General features: G+C 44.0%; 2 protein-coding genes and 1 long non-coding RNA gene across 6 annotated transcripts in view; 1 reads left to right on the forward strand and 2 right to left on the reverse strand.

Moving 5' to 3' along the window:
* Window positions 1-18031, reverse strand: part of LOC310687054 — a 214686-nt gene that overhangs the window by 45386 nt on the left and 151269 nt on the right. The gene's annotated exons all lie outside the window — the stretch shown is intronic.
* AHCYL2 (adenosylhomocysteinase like 2) overlaps window positions 1-18031 on the forward strand; it is a 169219-nt gene that overhangs the window by 35624 nt on the left and 115564 nt on the right. The gene's annotated exons all lie outside the window — the stretch shown is intronic.
* LOC310686906 (solute carrier family 2, facilitated glucose transporter member 11-like) lies at window positions 97-15195 on the reverse strand. Of its 2 annotated transcripts, none has more exons than XM_083461416.1 (2): window positions 13420-15195; window positions 97-118 (listed from the first exon to the last, which is right to left on the reverse strand). In XM_083461416.1, exon 1 carries the CDS (start codon window positions 14896-14898, stop codon window positions 13423-13425), a length of 1476 nt encoding a protein of 491 aa, XP_083317542.1. In that variant the 5' UTR covers window positions 14899-15195; the 3' UTR covers window positions 97-118; window positions 13420-13422. The 2 variants fall into 2 exon arrangements, with proteins under 2 accessions (XP_083317542.1, XP_083317541.1); XM_083461415.1 differs by lacking the exon at window positions 97-118 and adding an exon at window positions 3586-4086 and having other exon boundaries at window positions 13420-14984.

Raw genomic sequence — 18031 nt, forward strand, 5'->3', positions numbered from 1 at the left:
CATCCTTCATTCAAATAGCCGGCTTCCTTCATTTGCTTAACTAAATTGCTAGCCATGCAGTGGAGAGAGGCACAATGAGCTGTGCAGGATGCTGAAGTCCCTCTTGATTGCTGAACTCCTAGCCGTCGGGAAAAAACGGAGTAGAAATGGCAAAAGGTTGTCAGTTTGATCAAACATATGGCACGGGGGTGGCTTGGGCTTTTATATGAGAAAAAGGCATGAGTAAGAGCCTTAATGAGTCACGCCTGAAGAAGGCTTCGTGTATGCCAGTTACACACTCTAAGTACTTGACTGCCCCTCCTGATCATCTTTCAATCTGGCGTGACAATTCCAAGAGTATTGTTTGATATTCCCTGCTGAAGGAACGCTCTTGTGCAATAATGTTTCTTGCTTGCCTGGATTGAGGCTAGAGAGGGTGTGTGTGTGAGTGTAGGTAGAAACTAGCACACCGTAGAAAGGTAAAACTCGCATTTGTTGCACTGCTCACTTTTGCCTTTGGCCCCTGGAAGTGAATGCAGTCCTTGGATGAAGAGGGTTTTTCACCCTTCCCTGTTCCACTGTCTCACTTGACCTTGCAGTGTTTTGAAATGGGTCACTTTTTATTATTAAAAAAGGTAAAGGACCCCTGGATGGTTAAGTCCAGTCAAAGGCGACTATGGGGTTGTGGCCCTCATCTTGCTTTCAGGCCGAGGGAGCCGGCGTTTGTCCACAGGCAGTTTTCTGGGTCATGTGGCCAGCAGGACTAAACTGCTGCTGGCGCACGGAGGACTGTGATGATTGCCAGAGCTCACAGAAACACTGTTTACCTTCCCGCCACAGCGGTACCTATTTATCTACTTGCACTGGCATGCTTTTGAACTGCTAGGTTGGCAGGAGCTGGGACAGAGCAATGGGAGCTCACCTCGTCGCGGGGATTAAAACCACCAACCGTCTGAAAAGCAAGCCCAAGAGGCTCAGTGGTTTAGACCACAGCGCCAGCCGCATCCCTGGTCACTTTTTATAGATGGGAACTGAACCTCTGAGGGTTGGATGGGAAGTTCTTCATACCTGAGGGGCAAAACACACAGAGAGAAAATGGAAGTGAGAATTCATGTGGGTGTTGTTGTTGTTTTGTAAGATAGGTCTACTTTAAACAGGAGCCTGCAGGAATGTGGCATCCCAATTACAGATACTTCCTATTGCAGCCTTGCCACCTCAATTTGTGCTCCTTTGTGGGAATAATTTCAGCTCACTCGTGAGAAAGATTAAAAACTTGCAGAAACTTGCACGAGAGGCCAGTGAGACCTGTGAGATTTTAAACTGGTGTATTCTGAATCTTGGAGAGCACTGGCTACTTAACGTGGGGCCTCACCTGCCATGTGCCTCCCATGTTTTGAACTTCTCTTAATATTTGTTCCCCGCTCTCATTAAGGCATACCTGCTTGCGATAAATCTCTTCCTGACCACAGCTATGCTCATAAAAGCCTTGACTCAGACCGATTAAGCACACTAAAACTAATAAAGCTTGTAGCGATCCATCTCAGCAATTGCTGGCTGTTCTAAGTTCTCACCAAGAGGTGTTGATTTATCTTCCATTGCTTTGCCCTCTTCCACTTCCATTCTTAATTTTTTTCCACAGTCATCTGGATTTGAGCCTTCAAGGTGGTTTTTGGATTCACATCTCCCTCTAGTGTCAACGCTGAGCATTACAGTGCCTAAAGACCCAATAAATCAAATCCTGTTTTGTAACTCCCCTCTTGACCAGTATGGGCTATTTGAAACCTAATTAGCAGTGTCTGCATTACATAATTATCACTGTCAGTCGTTCTTTGCACTTCTTTCCCACTCTGACCTCACTCTGCCCCAGAAAAGCATCCCTGTACACCTGACAGCTGAGAATCTCACTGTGCATCTGTTGAAGTGGGACTGTAGTCATCAAGGGCTTACATCAAGATTACACTCAAATGAACTTTGACCTTCAGCATGTGATACAGACTCTTGAAGCTGCTCTGATTCCCCTGCCAGCCCACACCAGAGGGCATTGGCTGCAGTTGTCACGATATTTTTTTATCCATTTTCCATTTCTTAAAGGAAATCTGCCCCTCCTTCCTACGACTTCTGCCTTAACACCCGCCCAGCTTAAGACAGGGCCTGATCCTCCTGTTTCTTACCAGGTGACCTTTTTCTGGATCGCCGAGAGCTTTGCAAGCCTGCTGTCTTTTTAAGCTTCTTCAGTGAATGTTTTGTTTTATGGCAAAACTTTGCCACCCAATGACTTTCAGGATCTGCTTTTTCAGGAGTCTTAAAATATGGGCCATAGGAAGCAGAGAATATTCCGATAGTTTTACAGAAGTGGTGGCTGGATAGCTATTTTCACCCAAGGGTCATGTGGCTCGTGTCAGACAGGCAGAATTAATGGTGACATTTTCCTACCTGAATTGAGCACAGATAATATTTCTGGCCTTCGTCACTTGTTTTAGTTGACAAATAAGATAGTACGTTTTAGACAGGACTTGCTATCATGCAGATGAGAATAAAATGAGTTGAGGAAGCAAATTTGCTGCTTTATGTATGTGAAGCATTTTTGTCTCTTCTTTCCTTCACCAGAGCTCAAAGTGGTTGTTAAAAGGTGCAGGACCTAATCTTTGACTACAGTTTTGACAAGCAATTATAAAAATATTGGTTTGTCTAAACTGCTATTGGGTGTGTGTCCTGGGGGCTTAACACTACACCTCCAAAGCACCCCTCCGCAGTCTGTGTGATGTCAGGATCCATGCACCCTTCCTCTGTAATCACATCTTCCATTTTTTAAGTGCTGGAGACAAGTGTAATGCATGGCCTTGAGAGCTGAGTACTTAGATTTTTAAAAGTGAAACTTGCGCCATTAGGTTTGGAAATGGTTGCTAATAAAAGTACAGTGGTGCCTCCCAAGACGAAAAGAATCCGTTCTGTGATTCTCTTCGTCTAGCGGTTTTTTCGTCTTGCGAAGCAAGCCCATTGACGGATTAGCGGATTAGCGCTATTAGCGGCTTTTAGCGGCTTATCGGATCAGCTGATAAGCGGCTTAGCGGCTTAGAAAAGGGGGGGAGGGGAAAAAACCCGCAGGAACTCGCAAGACATTTTCGTCTTGCGAAGCAAGCCCATAGGAGATTCATTTTGCGAAGCACCTCCAAAACGGAAAACTCTTTCGTCTAGCAAGTTTTCCGTCTTGCGAGGCATTCGTCTTGCGGGGCACCACTGTAATAAGCCTGTCAGAACTGAAATGGAAATTAATCTGCAAGTGAAATAATATGTGAGTTAAAGCTGCTTGTTGCAAACTCAAGTTTAAGAGCAAGTACCACTTAAGGACATTTATTCCTGTCCACTTAATACTGACGATGTGTACATTTCATTGCACTCTGCTTTTGGGTGCTCTGAAAGCCTTACAGAACAACTTCTCTTTTGGTGAGGAGCACTTACATGACTGGGACTAAGACTTGTGCTGTTAATCTTACACAGTGTTGACTTGCGAAGCCTGGAGAGAGGTGTTCTGAGGTGTTTGCGATTCTTGGGGAACGGCAGAAGGCTAACAGATGCAGATCCCACAGTCTTTTCCTGGGCACACTCACTTTGTGACCTCTTTGCATAAGTGTGTGTTTGCGTGCATGATTTTGCATGCCCTGCCACTGTCCAGCAGAGGGAGTTGCAGGCAAGCGGATGGCTGTGCAAATAATTGCTGAGAACAATAGCCTTGCAGTTCTCCCAAAAGTCAAAGCTTTCAGAAGTTAATTTTAAATGCTGCCTCGCTGGTCTTTTGCCAGGTGCACTTGCTTGGCAGCTGGAAATCCTACTGGGCCCTTTTGCTTCAGTTCCATGAACTTTTAATGCTATCAAGTACCAAAGCTACATGTGAGAAGACGTTTATTTTGCAGTGCATGTAAAAGAGGGCCTCCTTGAACTTGAGCTTTATTGATCCGCGCTATCGGCTGTCTGGGTGACGTCATCTGTTGGATATACATAGGCAGGTGGTAGATGGCCGCATTCACACAACACTGAGGCTGCCTGCCACACAGCCTGACCTAAGAGTCAGCGCTGAGAGTGGCGTCTTGGAAGCGTCTGCTGGAAAGCCTAAACATGAGAGACAGGATTTAGAGTCTTTGCCTGACCAGGACTTGTGGCAAAATCCAATTTCTTGAAGAACCAGATGTTCTGTTGACTGCTTGGGAAGAGACAGCACTGTCCTGGGAAGGAGTTGCAGCACCTGCAGATTATTGCATAACCTTTCGCACAACCGGGAGCCTCGTAGAACCAAACCAAAGTCCCCTTCCTGTGGCAGCCGCAAATCCAAGCCTCACAAAGTGTCTGTGATGGAGAAGTGGGACAACCATGCGGGTGCCTCAGCATTCCATATGCCAGACTGGATGGTGAGTGAACTGCTGTTCAGCTCTCTGTACAGCAGAACTGTCTTGATTGGAGGCATACCATGCTGGATGGGTTTGTCTTTGTCTAGAGTTCTGCCAGATCCGAGGTGTGATCTTGTTCTTGACAGGGTCCAACAGCCCGAACGACCGTATTTTTCGCTCTATAAGACGCACCAGACCACAAGACACACCTTGTTTTTGGAGGAGGAAAACAAGAAAAAAAATATTCTGAATCTCAGAAGCCAGAACAGCAAGAGGGATCGCTGCGCAGTGAAAGCAGCAATCCCTCTTGCTGTTCTGGCTTCTGGGATAGCTGCGCAGCCTGCATTCGCTCCATAAGACGCACACACATTTCCCCTTACTTTTTAGGAGGGAAAAAGTGAGCCTTATAGAGCAAAAAATATGGTATGTTATAAATGAGCAAGTGTCACCACTATCTGTAGAATGGAGCATTTCTACCCCAAGAGTTCCTTCTCATTTTTACTTGGATAAGAAATGGAATTTCTGATTTCTTTATTTAGTCCGTTTAACAAAATTTTTACTTGATTGTAGTAAAACCTCTAAGCAGTTTACAGTAAATATTAAAATAATAAAAGCAGTTTGAAAACAATGGTAACAGATAATTAACAGCAGAGTAGTTTAAAGCACATCAGCACCTTGTGTGTGATGGGGACACCATAATGATTCACATACTGGAAGTAGAAAAATGAGGCAGTCACCTTGGGCAACAAATCTTTGAGTACCGTTAAAGGTGATGGAATCGGGGAATGGGTTGATCTGGCCCAAACAGCACAATCCACCACAAATAAGCAACTTCACATGAGCATTATTCTGTTCCCGTGTGATCCTCCTGTTCCTTTCCATGAGGCTTGCAAAGGAGAGCATCCTGGTGGATTGGGTCCACTGGCAATTAGGATCAAAGTGCTATTTGGGTTTACCATTTGAAGAATTGCAGGTTTTTAGGTTGGCATTGGGATTTGCAAATGTTTCTACCAATTTACCTGCTTGTGTCTACCTTTTGAAGCACAGGGCAGCTTTACGTGGTTGGTGTGGGTATCATAGTTGCTTTGCACGATACACAATGCCTTACTCTTGTCAATGGGCAAGTGGCTTCCTTCAATGCTGTCATCAAGAACCATTTCTGTGAAAGCAAAAGAGTGCTCATGCCTGATAATTTTTTCCTGGGGTACTGGAATCTGATCTGATTTCTGTATAAAACTTTGCTTCCATGTTAAGCCTTTCTTGCAATTATTCCACACGCACTCACTTCTTTCTCCAAAGATAGCTCCAAATGGCTATCCTGTACTCCTTTTGAGTGTAGGATAAGGGTAAGAAACATAGAGCTTTATTGGATAAGGATTCCATACATAGCCTTCCGTAATCTAGTATGGAACTGGCTGGGGCTGATGGGAATTGTAGGCCAAAACATCTGGAACATACCAGCTTGGTGATCTACACAGCTAAGCGCTGTCCTGGGGTGCTCAGAATTACTACCATTGATTCCTTCTTTAAATACTGCTTAGTATTCAGCTGCTATAGCAGAGTACAAACCCATCCATCATAAGAGCAGATCCTGTAAATACGCCTAGCCGTGGTGAAGAGGGAATGCGACCTAAAATCTAAGACACAGTGCATTTATTGGGCTCTGGAAGTTTACCTTTGAGTTATTGCCTGTATGCGATATGGCTGTCTTCACTGATGCATATTTGAAAGCACATTAGGAAATCAAGAAAAATTGATTATTGATATCCAGCTATGTTGTTATACTCAGAGTAGACGCATTGAATTTGAAATCAAATCAGTCAATACCAATTTAACCCAATTTATCAAAGGCTAAAAGCTTGTTTGGTTTTGTACGGAGTGCCTTTATTGAGTATCTCTTAATCCATCTCATTTTAGCTTTTGTATACCTCTAGGAAAATACATGAGGTGTGTTAATAGTGTAGACATAAGGCTGCCTTTGCAGTTAACAGGTTTCTACAGTAGTCAGGTTTGTAGGATTTCTGAGTTTCACTGTGGCATCGGATATTTTGGCGGGGGGGGGGGGAAACACCCCACTCAGCATTGTTGGAGTCACTCGCCGCTCTGTCTGAATTTAGTGTTAGAGCGTAGGGCAAAGGCTGCAGTTTTGCTGAAGTCTTGGTTCATGCTAGGAATAGAGCTGTGAACTCTGCTTTTAATCTGGTATGAGCCAGTGACAATGTGTATCATGATTTAAAGGTTAAACTTCAATCCCAATCAAAGTCAACTGCAAGACCATTTATAGGAAAGAAAAATGAGAGTACTATTAGATTTACAGTATTATGTGCAGAAGGGAAGGTATGGTTAGCTAGCTATAAAAAAAGCTTTTAGAAAGTTATATCGTTCCCTTCAGTAGCATTATCTTTATGAATAACTGTTAGAACAAATGAAGTAGCAACATGGCAGATCAAAATAATAAATCAAACATATTCAAACAGCAGAGGCCATAAAACAAGAGCATCACAATGGTAGAATAAAATAAAATCAGATTACAGTCTCAGACTTTTAAAAATGTCAGGTTATTTGCCTAGCACTGAAAAGTCTACCCGGCAAGAGCTTTCCAAAGATGGGGGCACCCCACCTGAGAAAGGTCCCTCCCCTGTGCCATCCAGCTAACACCAGAGGTAGGGCCATCCAGAGAATGGCTATCAACTGTCTCAGTCCGCAGGCAGGCTTGGGTTGGAGAAGATGGGCCTTGATGTATTGAGGGTATAGTCAAAGAACCAGGGCTCTGAATTGCACTCCGGTGGATCAACAGCCGTTGTAGGTTGAAAAGTCTCTGAAGCCTCAAACCTGGTATGTCGCACACTTAACATCCTCTAAATTTCCAGAAATTCTGTGATACCATCAATTCAAATACAGTCTGCTGTGGCTATGGTTATTTTTGTTTTAAACTTGGTTCCTTTTGCATTGTTCTGCCATAGCACAACTGAAGAGCTGCTCTAACCAAAACAGATTTGGTTAATTGGTCAAGTACTAACAAATAATGGTCAAGCATTTTTGCTGTTAACTTAATATTTATGTTAATTACGAAAACTGATTAATGTTGTTGCTTTGTAATGGTTAGCATTTTAAAGATGGTAATGAAATATTGCAGCATTAATGGTGTTAGACAAGTTTCTATTAATGTGAAAAATTTTGTTCTCCTTGGCTTATGTTTCTGGAACACTAAGGTCGGTCTACAGGTTTTTTTAAAAAAATGAAACTAAAACAGGAATAAAGTGAAGTAACAGCAGTTGTTCAAAAATAAGCCACATTTTTAAATGCAAGTGTGCTAAGGTAGGCATCAGCCTAATGCTTCAGGCATCATTACCGTAAAGATTTCATGGAGTATTTGCAATCAAATTAGGTCAACAGTTAATTGCTGCTCCAAGCCTAAGAGATGTGCATGCTTTTGAACGATAGTCAGACATTAAGGAATTAAGTAATGGAGTAGTTATTATGGATCAGTGCAAATTTGGACCAATTTCAGTTACCTGACATTTTGGTTTGTGTGTTTCATATATTTATATCCCATCTTCCTTTGATCATGGGACTCAGCCATCCAGGTACTGAGCAGACTCTGACCTGTTTAGCTTCCGCAAGGTGGCTGTCTCATGTGTCCTCAGACCATACCCTGCACCTTGTTTCTCTCGCATCCACTCCCACCACTTTCTTAGTCCAGCCCATCCAATCTCCTCCAAGTGGCATTCTTGCCAGCTGCTTGGTAATCAATGTGGCCGATCAGGAGGCAGTGAGAGATCAGTATAAGCAGTGGTCTGTGCAGTGGAATAGATGCACAGATCTGCCTTGTGTGAGAGGAAACGAGGCTGAACTTAAGAACAGTGAAGAGTTAAGTTGTTTGTGTTAATCCTCCTGAGGTTTTAACTCATGTGACATTCTAGCTGCAGGCTGGAATCTTAACCACTCTGAGGATTTAGCAAAGGCCTTGGCACTGCACGTCTAGTTAAGGTATGAGAGTTTGGCACAAGCAGCCACCTCTTTGAAAGTAGAAGTGATCTTTAGACCTTTTGGCTGAAACTTTAAGCATTGCAGGTTTGCAGTGTGATAAAAAGGACCCCTGACCATTAGGTCCAGTTGTGGCTGACTCTGGGGTTGCGGCGCTCATCTCGCTTTATTGGCCGAGGGAGCCGGCGTACAGCTTCCGGGTCATGTGGCCAGCATGACTAAGCCACTTCTGGCGAACCAGAGCAGCGCATGGAAACACCGTTTACCTTCCCACCGCAGTGGTACCTATTTATCTACTTGCACTTTGAGGTGCTTTTGAACTGCTAGGTTGGCAGGAGCAGGGACCGAGCAACGGGAGCTCACCCCATTGTGGGGATTTGAACCGCCGACCTTCTGATTGGCAAGTCCTAGGCTCTGTGGTTTAACCCACATCGCCACCCACGTCCCGTGATGTTTCCTCTAAATTTCCCTAACCCCCGTTTTCTGAAAGCCAGCTGTTCTCTGCAAGAGAGAAGGTATGCATGTCAACAGCAGAGCCAAGTCTGCCTCTGCAAACTGCGTCTCTGTGCCTTGGTCTCTCTCTCTCTCTCAGGTGTTAACCCATAAGCATCCAGAGGCACACTTCTGGTTTGATTTGAGAAAGTAGGACAGCTGATAAGCATCTTGCCTGTAACAAGGCATCCCTTTTTAAGTTGCTGTCCGTCATCTGGCTTTTCTTTTCTGACTAACGAAGAGATCTTAGACAGTTGGCAGGTTTCCCCCCAGCCCGCTCTTTAATGCACAGCGCAGTTCTGAGAGCCAGAAGTTCTGGGCGCCTGGGCGCCACTCTCCTACTGAAGCCCACTAGCCCTTGCCCTCCAGCAGTGCAAACAATACCTCGGGGGGGACAGAACGAGGGCACCCAAGATAGAGGAGATATTATAGAAGAGGAAACGGTTCTGTCTGTATAGCTAAGGTTTCTGAGAGCTTACACCCTTGTACGACTTCATTTTCCAGGACATTTGTTGTCTGGAATGAAAAGTTGCTGATTAGCATTACCTGGCCTTGGCTGTGCTCAAATAGCTTGAGGTTTTCTTCTTGATTGTGAACTTACTTTGGCGGTGAGAGAGTTCCAGGAAGTGGGGAGTTCTCCTTTGAAATGGTACACATTGCAGAATCACTAAAAGCACCATTGAGGTCTGTTAATGAACAAATAAATGGCTGGACTTTGGAACAAGGTGCATAATAGATGGCAATGGAGGACTCTGGGGGAACATCCTGTCGCTGCTGAGAGGTGTGTTTCACTCTGCAAGACCTAGTTGTGTAATTAATATCTGATGCTAGCTGTGCTACAACGTGTGGGTTTGCTTTTTATAAAGAAAAGTTGTTTTCCTTTTGTTATTGCCCGTATCCTTCTGAAGTGGCAGGCTGCCTGCGAACATTTGTGCCAGAGTAAACTGGTTCACGTGCAGTCTTTCCTTGCTCAAGCCTTGCAGCATCCGGCAGTGATCTGCATGTGCGACTGAGTTGTCACACACGGATTTCCTTAAGCAGAATTGCTTTCACTAGCGTTCCCTCCTTGTGGAATGCCCTCCCATCACATGTCAAGGAGATAAAGAACAACTTTCTGAAGACATCTGAAGGCAGCCCTGTTTCAGGAAGTTTTTAATGTTTGCCGTTTCCCTATGTTTTTATATGTGCTGTGAGCCACCCAGACTGGCTGGGAAAACCCAGCCAGATGGGCGGGGTATAAATAAGAAAATTATAATTATTAGAGGTGTTGATACTAATTGGCCATTAGTGTAAAGTGCTATAGCACATTTGAGGTCCATTGGAAAGATGTGTATATTTTGATCTTTAAACAGACCCCTGTGCAGAATCTCTAAGGAACCTCTCCTCCAGAAGGCCATTGATATGAGGAGAATCATAGATCAGTAAGTTTCTCCAGGCAAAAATAGGAACTTTGCTTAACATTGATTTTATAATTTGTTACAGTTGTAAGCCACTTTCATTATTTCATGGTTACAGGCAACCAATTACTTTATCTAGTTGACATTATGCAGTAGACCTTTTATATCATATCATATATATTACATAATCATGATAAAAATCATAGTGGATAAAATCAATTAAAATTACTCTCGTATAGCGTTGAATAAAAGTATATGTCTTTGGTTCCAAAATGCTTTAAAATACTTGACTAATATTTGACTATGTTTGATCAGTTAGTTGACCAGCCCTTTTTTGAAAGGTCAAATGCCCAACCCTGAATGAGGATCAGATTAGAAAGAATCAAAACCTGAAGTTTTTTTAAAAAGAAATTGTGGCATTGGGAGGCTGTGATGTGAGGCAGATTTCCCCCCAGAGCTTTGTTGCCTGTAGAAAATGTTCTGTTCCATAAGTACAAACAAATGGATGCCAAATTTATTTTAATAATGTAAGGAAAGCACATACTATCCTCTTCAAATTTTTAACTGTATTATAATGCAAAATTCTACATAATATAACATTTAAACCACACTAAATGTTCATTATTTTTTCTCCTCAAATATTTCAGGTCAAATACTAATGGTGTGCTGGGCGGGGGGCATTAGCATGATGGACTTTTCTTTGCGTTGTTTACTAATCACAAATAAAATTAAGATGCTAAGATCACCCTCTAGGGCCTCATATAGCCAAAAACTATTCACAAGAGCAGGAAATATCACCTGGTTTGGGAGAAACCTCAAGTAATAGAACAGGCATCCCCAACCTTCGGCCCTCCAGATGTTTTGGACTACAATTCCCATCATCCCTGACCACGGGTCCTGTTAGCTAGGGATCATGGGAGTTGTAGGTCGAAACATCTGGAGGGCCGCAGGTTGGGGATGCCTGTAATAGAAAATCTTCAAAAAGTATTCAGGAAGAAACACTGGTGAGGGAAGGCCATCCCATCTGAATGGGGAACACACTGATATTTTCATGCAGGCCCCACATCTTAAACGATGAATTACAGCTATGGTACAAACCCTCAGTGGGTGCTTTGATATTAGTGTATTGGAGTACTTGAGTCATGGCCAGCGCGGACTTTGCCTTGGACACAGATCCTCAATCTCTTGGTTGTTCGACAAGCTGTAATCTTGCAAAAACGAACCATATTCAAGGTTTCTAGTTACAAGCAAGCCTGAATAACCGGATTACAATTGGGGGTCGGCCCCTGCAACTTTCCATTTGCTGTTTGCTTGACTAATTCCAAAAGCTGCTTCCTTAGTCTCTCTCTCTCTCTCGGTATACCAACCTCCCTTCATAATACAACTTGAACCTCAGTGGAGTCGCTTTGTTATGAGTAACTGAGACAAGAGGCCTAAAATAACCTCCAAATCCTGTACAATGTAGAATTCTGACATGGAAATTGAACCTTCATCAATTGTATGGCTTGAGACAGCTGCTTAAACTATTGGGGACCAGCTTCTCTGCCTCACCAAGGATGTTGAAGAGAATGGCCAAGAGGAGGATAGCTTTCCATTTTGTGTGAGCCATTCTTTTCTCCTCTTTGTGAGACGCCTTGTTGTTTCTTTGAGGGATCTGGAATTTTATTTTATTTAACAAAATTTATATATGGCTTGATCCTCTTGGTGTTTTACAAGAAATATTAAAATGATCTGGCAGGGAACTGCCATCGGCTCAGGGGGGAGAGGGGAAAAGCCAGATGGATTACAGAGAGCCCCCAAAGATCGTGGGAAGCAGCTCCTCCTCAGCGGAGGAGTGTAACCACGCCTCCAGTGGAGAGGAGCTTCAGGGCTCGGAGGAGGCGAGGCGGTGCCAGGAGACCTTGCCTGGGCAAAGCGGGGAGGAGAGAGGTCCTCCGTTACCCACGCCCTCCTTGCGCAGTAAACTTTCGCGCCGAGAGGGGAGGCGCAGACTGGGCGTCAAGAAACTGCTTTCCTGGGGAAGGTTTAAGGACCGCCCACTCACGGTTTCTGCCAGTGAATGAGCCAGCCACGGGAGAGTGGCGCTCTGGACAGATAAAGTTTATTTTGGCATCAAAAGCAAGGCTTCACAGCCGAGCAGGGAGGCATTTGCCTACTTGCTCTCGAGCAACCCCTTGGAACCCTAACATGTTCAATAAAAAACAGTTGCAAACAATTAAAAAACATTTAAAGATAATTAAAATTAACACTTAAAAAGACTGAAACATGTCAGCATCTTTACATGTCCGGATAAGCTTGTGTAAACGAAAAGGTTTTAAGCAGGTGCCGAAAAGTATGCAGCAAAGGTGGCTGCCTGATGTCAATAGGCAGAGAGTTCCAAAGTTACACTAAAAGATCAATTTCCTACCTATACGGAATGAGCATTATGTGGCAGCTGTAACAGGGCTAGTTCCACAGATTGAAGTGGTCAAACGGGCATGATCTTCCAGGTAAACTGGCCCCAAGTTAACAGTTGCTCCCAGCTGAAATAATCTTTATATTCTACCTGCAGTTTCATTTGTCAGTTTTACTATCTCCCAACCAGCTCCATATTTCCCTAATCAACTCTGTTGTCTTCCTGGTGTTTAGCATATAGCATCCATGGTATCTTTATTTATTTATTAACCAATTCCTAGACTGTTTCATAGCATAACATGTTTAAGAGAAAATCCTGAGATATATACGTTATGTATATTTGATTTTATATACCTCACATAAGTATGTTAATGAGTTCATTATTACTTGAAGTTGAAAAGGTTCATTGCTCACTTCAGTCACAATACTCCAAATGCTTTCTGTTTTGAGACATTCTTTTAAATGTGGTGCCAGTTCCCTCCATTTTCTTTGCAGAACCAGCAATGGCCATCTTTCATTTTACTCACAGAATAAATCTAGGGTTTTCTCCCTGTATCAGCCTTTAAAAGGGAATAAGTATGAGGTTTAATAGTGTGTGTGTGTATTCAAAACTGAAATTGCCCTACATGCTTTTGAATTTACATTCTGAAGAGGGCTGTACCACATTATTCTTCAATGAAACCCTGATTTCAGCAGAGTCTTTGGAAATAATGGACCTGTTGAATTCTGCTATCCACCCCAGTTGATACATTCCATTCTGTTAGAGCAGCAGTCCCCATCCTTCTGACCTTCTAGAGTTTTGTGCAGTTTTCAAGATCTTCAGGCGGATTCTTACCCATTTTTAAATGATTGAATTCCATCTGGATGTCCATGAGCGACCTGCCTTTTGTCTCTGGAAGGAACCGGAAGAGGAGAACCCATGAGATTGTCATGATGCCCATGAAAACAAGAAAGCAGAAGTTGCCCAGATGACTCACTACATAAGGGAACAGCATCCCGATCAAGTACAATTCCACCCAATGCAGTGCTGTGCCAATGACCAATGCAGCTGGTCTGGATGACTGTGTGAAGAGTTCTGCTGTGACGGGGAACGTTGTTCCTGAAGGCCCCACGCCATAGAGAACGATGTAGAGGAAGATGAGAGCAACATTGCAATATGGTATCCAGAAGGTTCTGTCTTGCAGGGAGAGAGTAGTTGTGAGGACTGCCAAGGCCACTATCATGAGACCGTATCCCCACAGCATCAGTGTCCGTCTGCCCGCACGCTCAATGATGAAGCAGCACGCAATGGTTGAGGAGAGCTCACAGGCCCCGATCCCTAGAGTGACGTAGGGGCTGAGTTCTTCACTAAACCCGGCTGTACGGAACACGTCAAAAGAGTAGAAGTAGATGGCACTGACTCCACTGACTGGTAGCGTACCTGACACTACGATCAACAGGTATATCTGGCATCGCATGGAGCGATCTCTGAAGAGCTCCAGCACGCTCATAATTTTTGCTTCTTTTGTGGCTGCCTGCTCCTTCAACAGATCATTCACCTCTGCTCTGTGGTCCCCTTCACCCCAGAGCTGTTTCAGAGATTTCAAGCAGCCTTCCATATCTCCCTTCTGGATTAAAAGATACGACGGAGATTCAGGGAAGAACGGGACTGTGATGAGCAGCAGCAGCGCTAGGATTCCGCTGCTGGCCAACAGGAAAGGCCACAGGGACTCTGTTCCTAAAAGTTCGCGGAGTCCCGTCACTTGCCCAAGAAATTTCCCCAGGTTTGCTAGAATTGCAATAGTGACATTGGTCAAGCCGCGGAGGTGCTTTGGAGAAATTTCTGCTAGGTACTGACCTTGGATACAGATGCCCAAACCTGCATTAAAACCATACAGGAGTCGTCCAAGGAGAATCATTTCGAAGGACTTTGCTAGTCTGCTGGTTCCCATGATCACTGCAGCTACTAACATGAAGAGGCTGTTAAATATAATACAGTTCTTTTTCCCACATTTTGCAGACAGATACCCTGAGAGGCAGGTTCCCGTCAGTCCTCCAATGCTGAAGATAGACACAATGAATGACCATAGGGGCATGAGGGTCTGGTCATCAATGGGAGCGTTGTATCTCTCCAGCCAGGTATCGTTGATGAACTTCTTGACGAACGGTGAAGTAAAATTGATCATAGAGACTTGGAATCCGAAATGGAAGCTTCCGCCCAAGCCCAGAACAATGGTCATCAGAAACATTTTTCGATACAAAACCAGGTTTGAGCAAAGGCTGGCCATCTTTCTGTCTTGCGGATGTGAATAGTATTCTGTTGGAACTTTCCCTTTGCGATAGCTGCCCAGTTTCCTTTCACTGAGCCTTGCTGCTCAGGGACAGCCACAATTAAACATGACTTTGTACTGTTTGCTGTACATGAACTTTTGCTGACTTTAGTGGGTAAAGTTCACCCTAGCAAAATATGCCACCCAAAATCTCCTGCTTAGCTCAGCCCATCCCTGAATATTCTGATATGGGTCCCTTATACCTCCCACTCCAGGCTATGAGAGAACTAGATGCTTTTTTTCTGCACTCCCATAGTATGGCACTTTGTTATAACCATCTACTTAAAAAAAAAGGCCACTTTTAATAACATAATTATGTCTGTATTTCCTACATTTCCCCCCTAACCTTACTGTTTATATATTTTCCTATCTCCCCCTTGCAAGTATATATACTTGTAACCTAGGACGGCATGCATCAGTTGAGGTAGAGTGCAGTCCACAAATGCCATTACTAAAATGATTTTTTTGTTCGTATTTAAAATGCTACAAAACTGTTTCGTGTTTGCAGTTTGTTTGAATCTAATTTAGCACCCCCTAGAGTTAAGACGTGGGTGGCGCTGTGGTCTAAACCACTGAGCCTAGAGCTTGCCGATCGGAAGGTCGACGTTTCGAATTCCCGCGACGGGGTGAGCTCCCATTGCTCGGTCCCAGCTCCTGCCCACCTAGCAGTTCAAAAGCACATAGTGCAAGTAGATAAATAGGTACCGCTCCGGCAAGAAGGTAAACGGTGTTTCCATGCGCTGCTCTGGTTTCCCAGAAGTAGCCTAGTCATGCTGGCCACATGACCTGGAAAAACTGTCTGTGGACAAATGTCAGCTCCCTTGGCCCGTGAGATGAAACCCCAGAGTCGTTTGCAACTGGACTTAACTGTCAGGGGTCCTTTACCTTTTAGAGTCAAGTCATTGACTTGAGCTGAAGGCAACTGGGAAACCGAACGTGGTTCCTGCAATTTTTGCTCCCTCAGGAGACAGGGGGCTCTTTGCCTTACCAGGATGCACCTGAGATAATACCATGAAGTGGATCCAGTATACACATGGATTCATTGTTGCTTTTCTGAACAGTTGGAATAGTTAGCTTTCTTCTTCTTCTGTGTCTTCATTGGGGCCCCATGTGTCAGAATAAGTTGTGGGGTTTTTTTGGTGCCTCCTGCAGACCACCAATCACCTATCTCTGTTAAGTGGTACTTTGTGTGCAAAATTCTTAGTTCATGGTCTTGCTGTATTTAACCTTGGACCTATCTAGTCCACTGGGCAGCAGATCTGTTTTTAGAGATGGAGAATGGAGGCTGAGGGAGAGAACTGACTGAAAGATGATTTGAACCTGACTCCTCCATATCTCACTCTTTTCCTAAGCAGCTGTGTGCCAGAGATTCTTCCCTGGGCATGATAGCTGGGAGTAGAAGATCAGGTTTCCCACATACAGGATTTTTTAAAAAAATATATGGTTGGGTCTTATTTGCAGATCACAACTTGATGGACTTTCTCTGGCAAATTTCTCAAGCGTCCTCCGCTGCAAAACTGGCAGAGTCACTAGTTAGCAGCCTCAAGAAGAAAACTCTGCACCACTTTTTCTTTTTTTGGAATAAGAGTTTTGTGGGTTTTTTGTGGGTTTTTTGCCTTGAGCGTGTTCATGGTGGTATGGCTGTAGGCTGTGGCACATGCAGAGTTCTGCACCTGCACCAGAAGTGTTCTGAGTACACCATCGTTCAGACTTCCCCAACCTGGTGTCATTCACATGTTTCGTTGTGCAGGCTGGGGCTGTAGTGAGGAAGGACAGTAGCATAATGATAGAGCACCTGTTTTGCAAGCAGAACGTCCCAAGTTCAGGCCTCAGCATCTCACAATATGACTGGGAAAGACTGCATGAGAGCTGCTGCCAGTCTGTGTGGCCCATACTGAGCCAGATGGACCAAGGGACAGACTGATAATAAGGTAGCTTTTGACATTCTTATGACACCACCGGGTTCAGTCCCTGGACTGAAGCCCACATCCAGGCACTATCACAGGTGATGCGGTCTTTTCTTGGAAAGTACTTTTTTGTAATAGTTGTTATTATTATTATTATTATTAAAGATTTTCTTGTTTTACAGAAGTATGTGTAATGTCTCTCGTATTTTTTCCATGTAACATTTTTACAGATTAGTTTCATTTGTTGAGACATTAGTGGGGGGGGGGGAAGATGGGTGGGGTGGGGTCGAGTGGTGATGTTTCCATTTTGCTTAATGTATGTAGGGTTTGGTGTCAGCGTTGCTCGTGCTGGTTCTCTGCTGTTCATTTGTGTTCCTTTGGTGGTGAGGGAACTTGGGGTTGGCCTAGGGTGCGGTTGTTCATTTGTGATTGGCTGTGGTGATCTTTGTTTTCGTGTGTGAGTGGGGTGGGTGGGTGTTTTGGATCAGGTTAGCCATATTGATTTGTATGCTGTTGGTGGATTATTGTCATTGTCCTGTTGGGCTGTGTATGTGATAAAGGGGAGCCATACCGGGGTGAAGACGTCTTCTTCTATTTGTCCCCGTGTCAGTTTCAGTTTATTGGTTAATTTTTCTAGTATGGCTGTTTCCCATACTATTTGGTACCATTGTTCCATGCTTACTCCTGACAGGTCTCTCCAGTGTCTGGTTATGGTGTTTCTGGGTGCTGAAAGTAGGTGGGTTATGAGTTCTTTGTGGTGTAAATGAGCATTGTTGTCTTGGAAGATGTTTAGTAGGGCCAATTCTGGGGTGGTGTCTAATACTTGCTTAGTTATTTTACATATTTCTCGTATGGCTGTTGTCCAGAATAGTTGGATTTTGGGGCATCTTGGTCTTCCTCTTTCCCTTCTCTTTTCAAGGAGGTGTCAGAACTGGGAAGAAAAACATCCGTGTGCTTATTTTAGTCTCCTGTGGCTTCCTTGCATTACGCTTGTGTGTCTCTGAAGGACACAATTTTCTTGCAACTGCAATAAGGGCAAGCGACCTTTTCGACCGTTGCAAAAAAACCCCCCCAACAACCCTCAACCAACTCTTTGGCCAATAAATGCCTTCATTGTTTTAGTTGCTCATTAGTTAACTTGGTTCTAATGTGTCTCTGTTTAAACTTAATCTGAGGCTGAGGAA

This window comes from Podarcis liolepis, assembly GCF_965112155.1.
Source record: "Podarcis liolepis genome assembly, chromosome: 10".
NCBI classification, from domain to species: Eukaryota; Metazoa; Chordata; class Lepidosauria; order Squamata; family Lacertidae; genus Podarcis; species Podarcis liolepis.

Coding starts and splice junctions, on each gene's coding strand:
- LOC310686906 (XM_083461416.1), bottom strand. CDS start 14,898: ATGGCCAGCCTTTGCTCAAACCTGGTTTTGTATCGAAAAATGTTTCTG.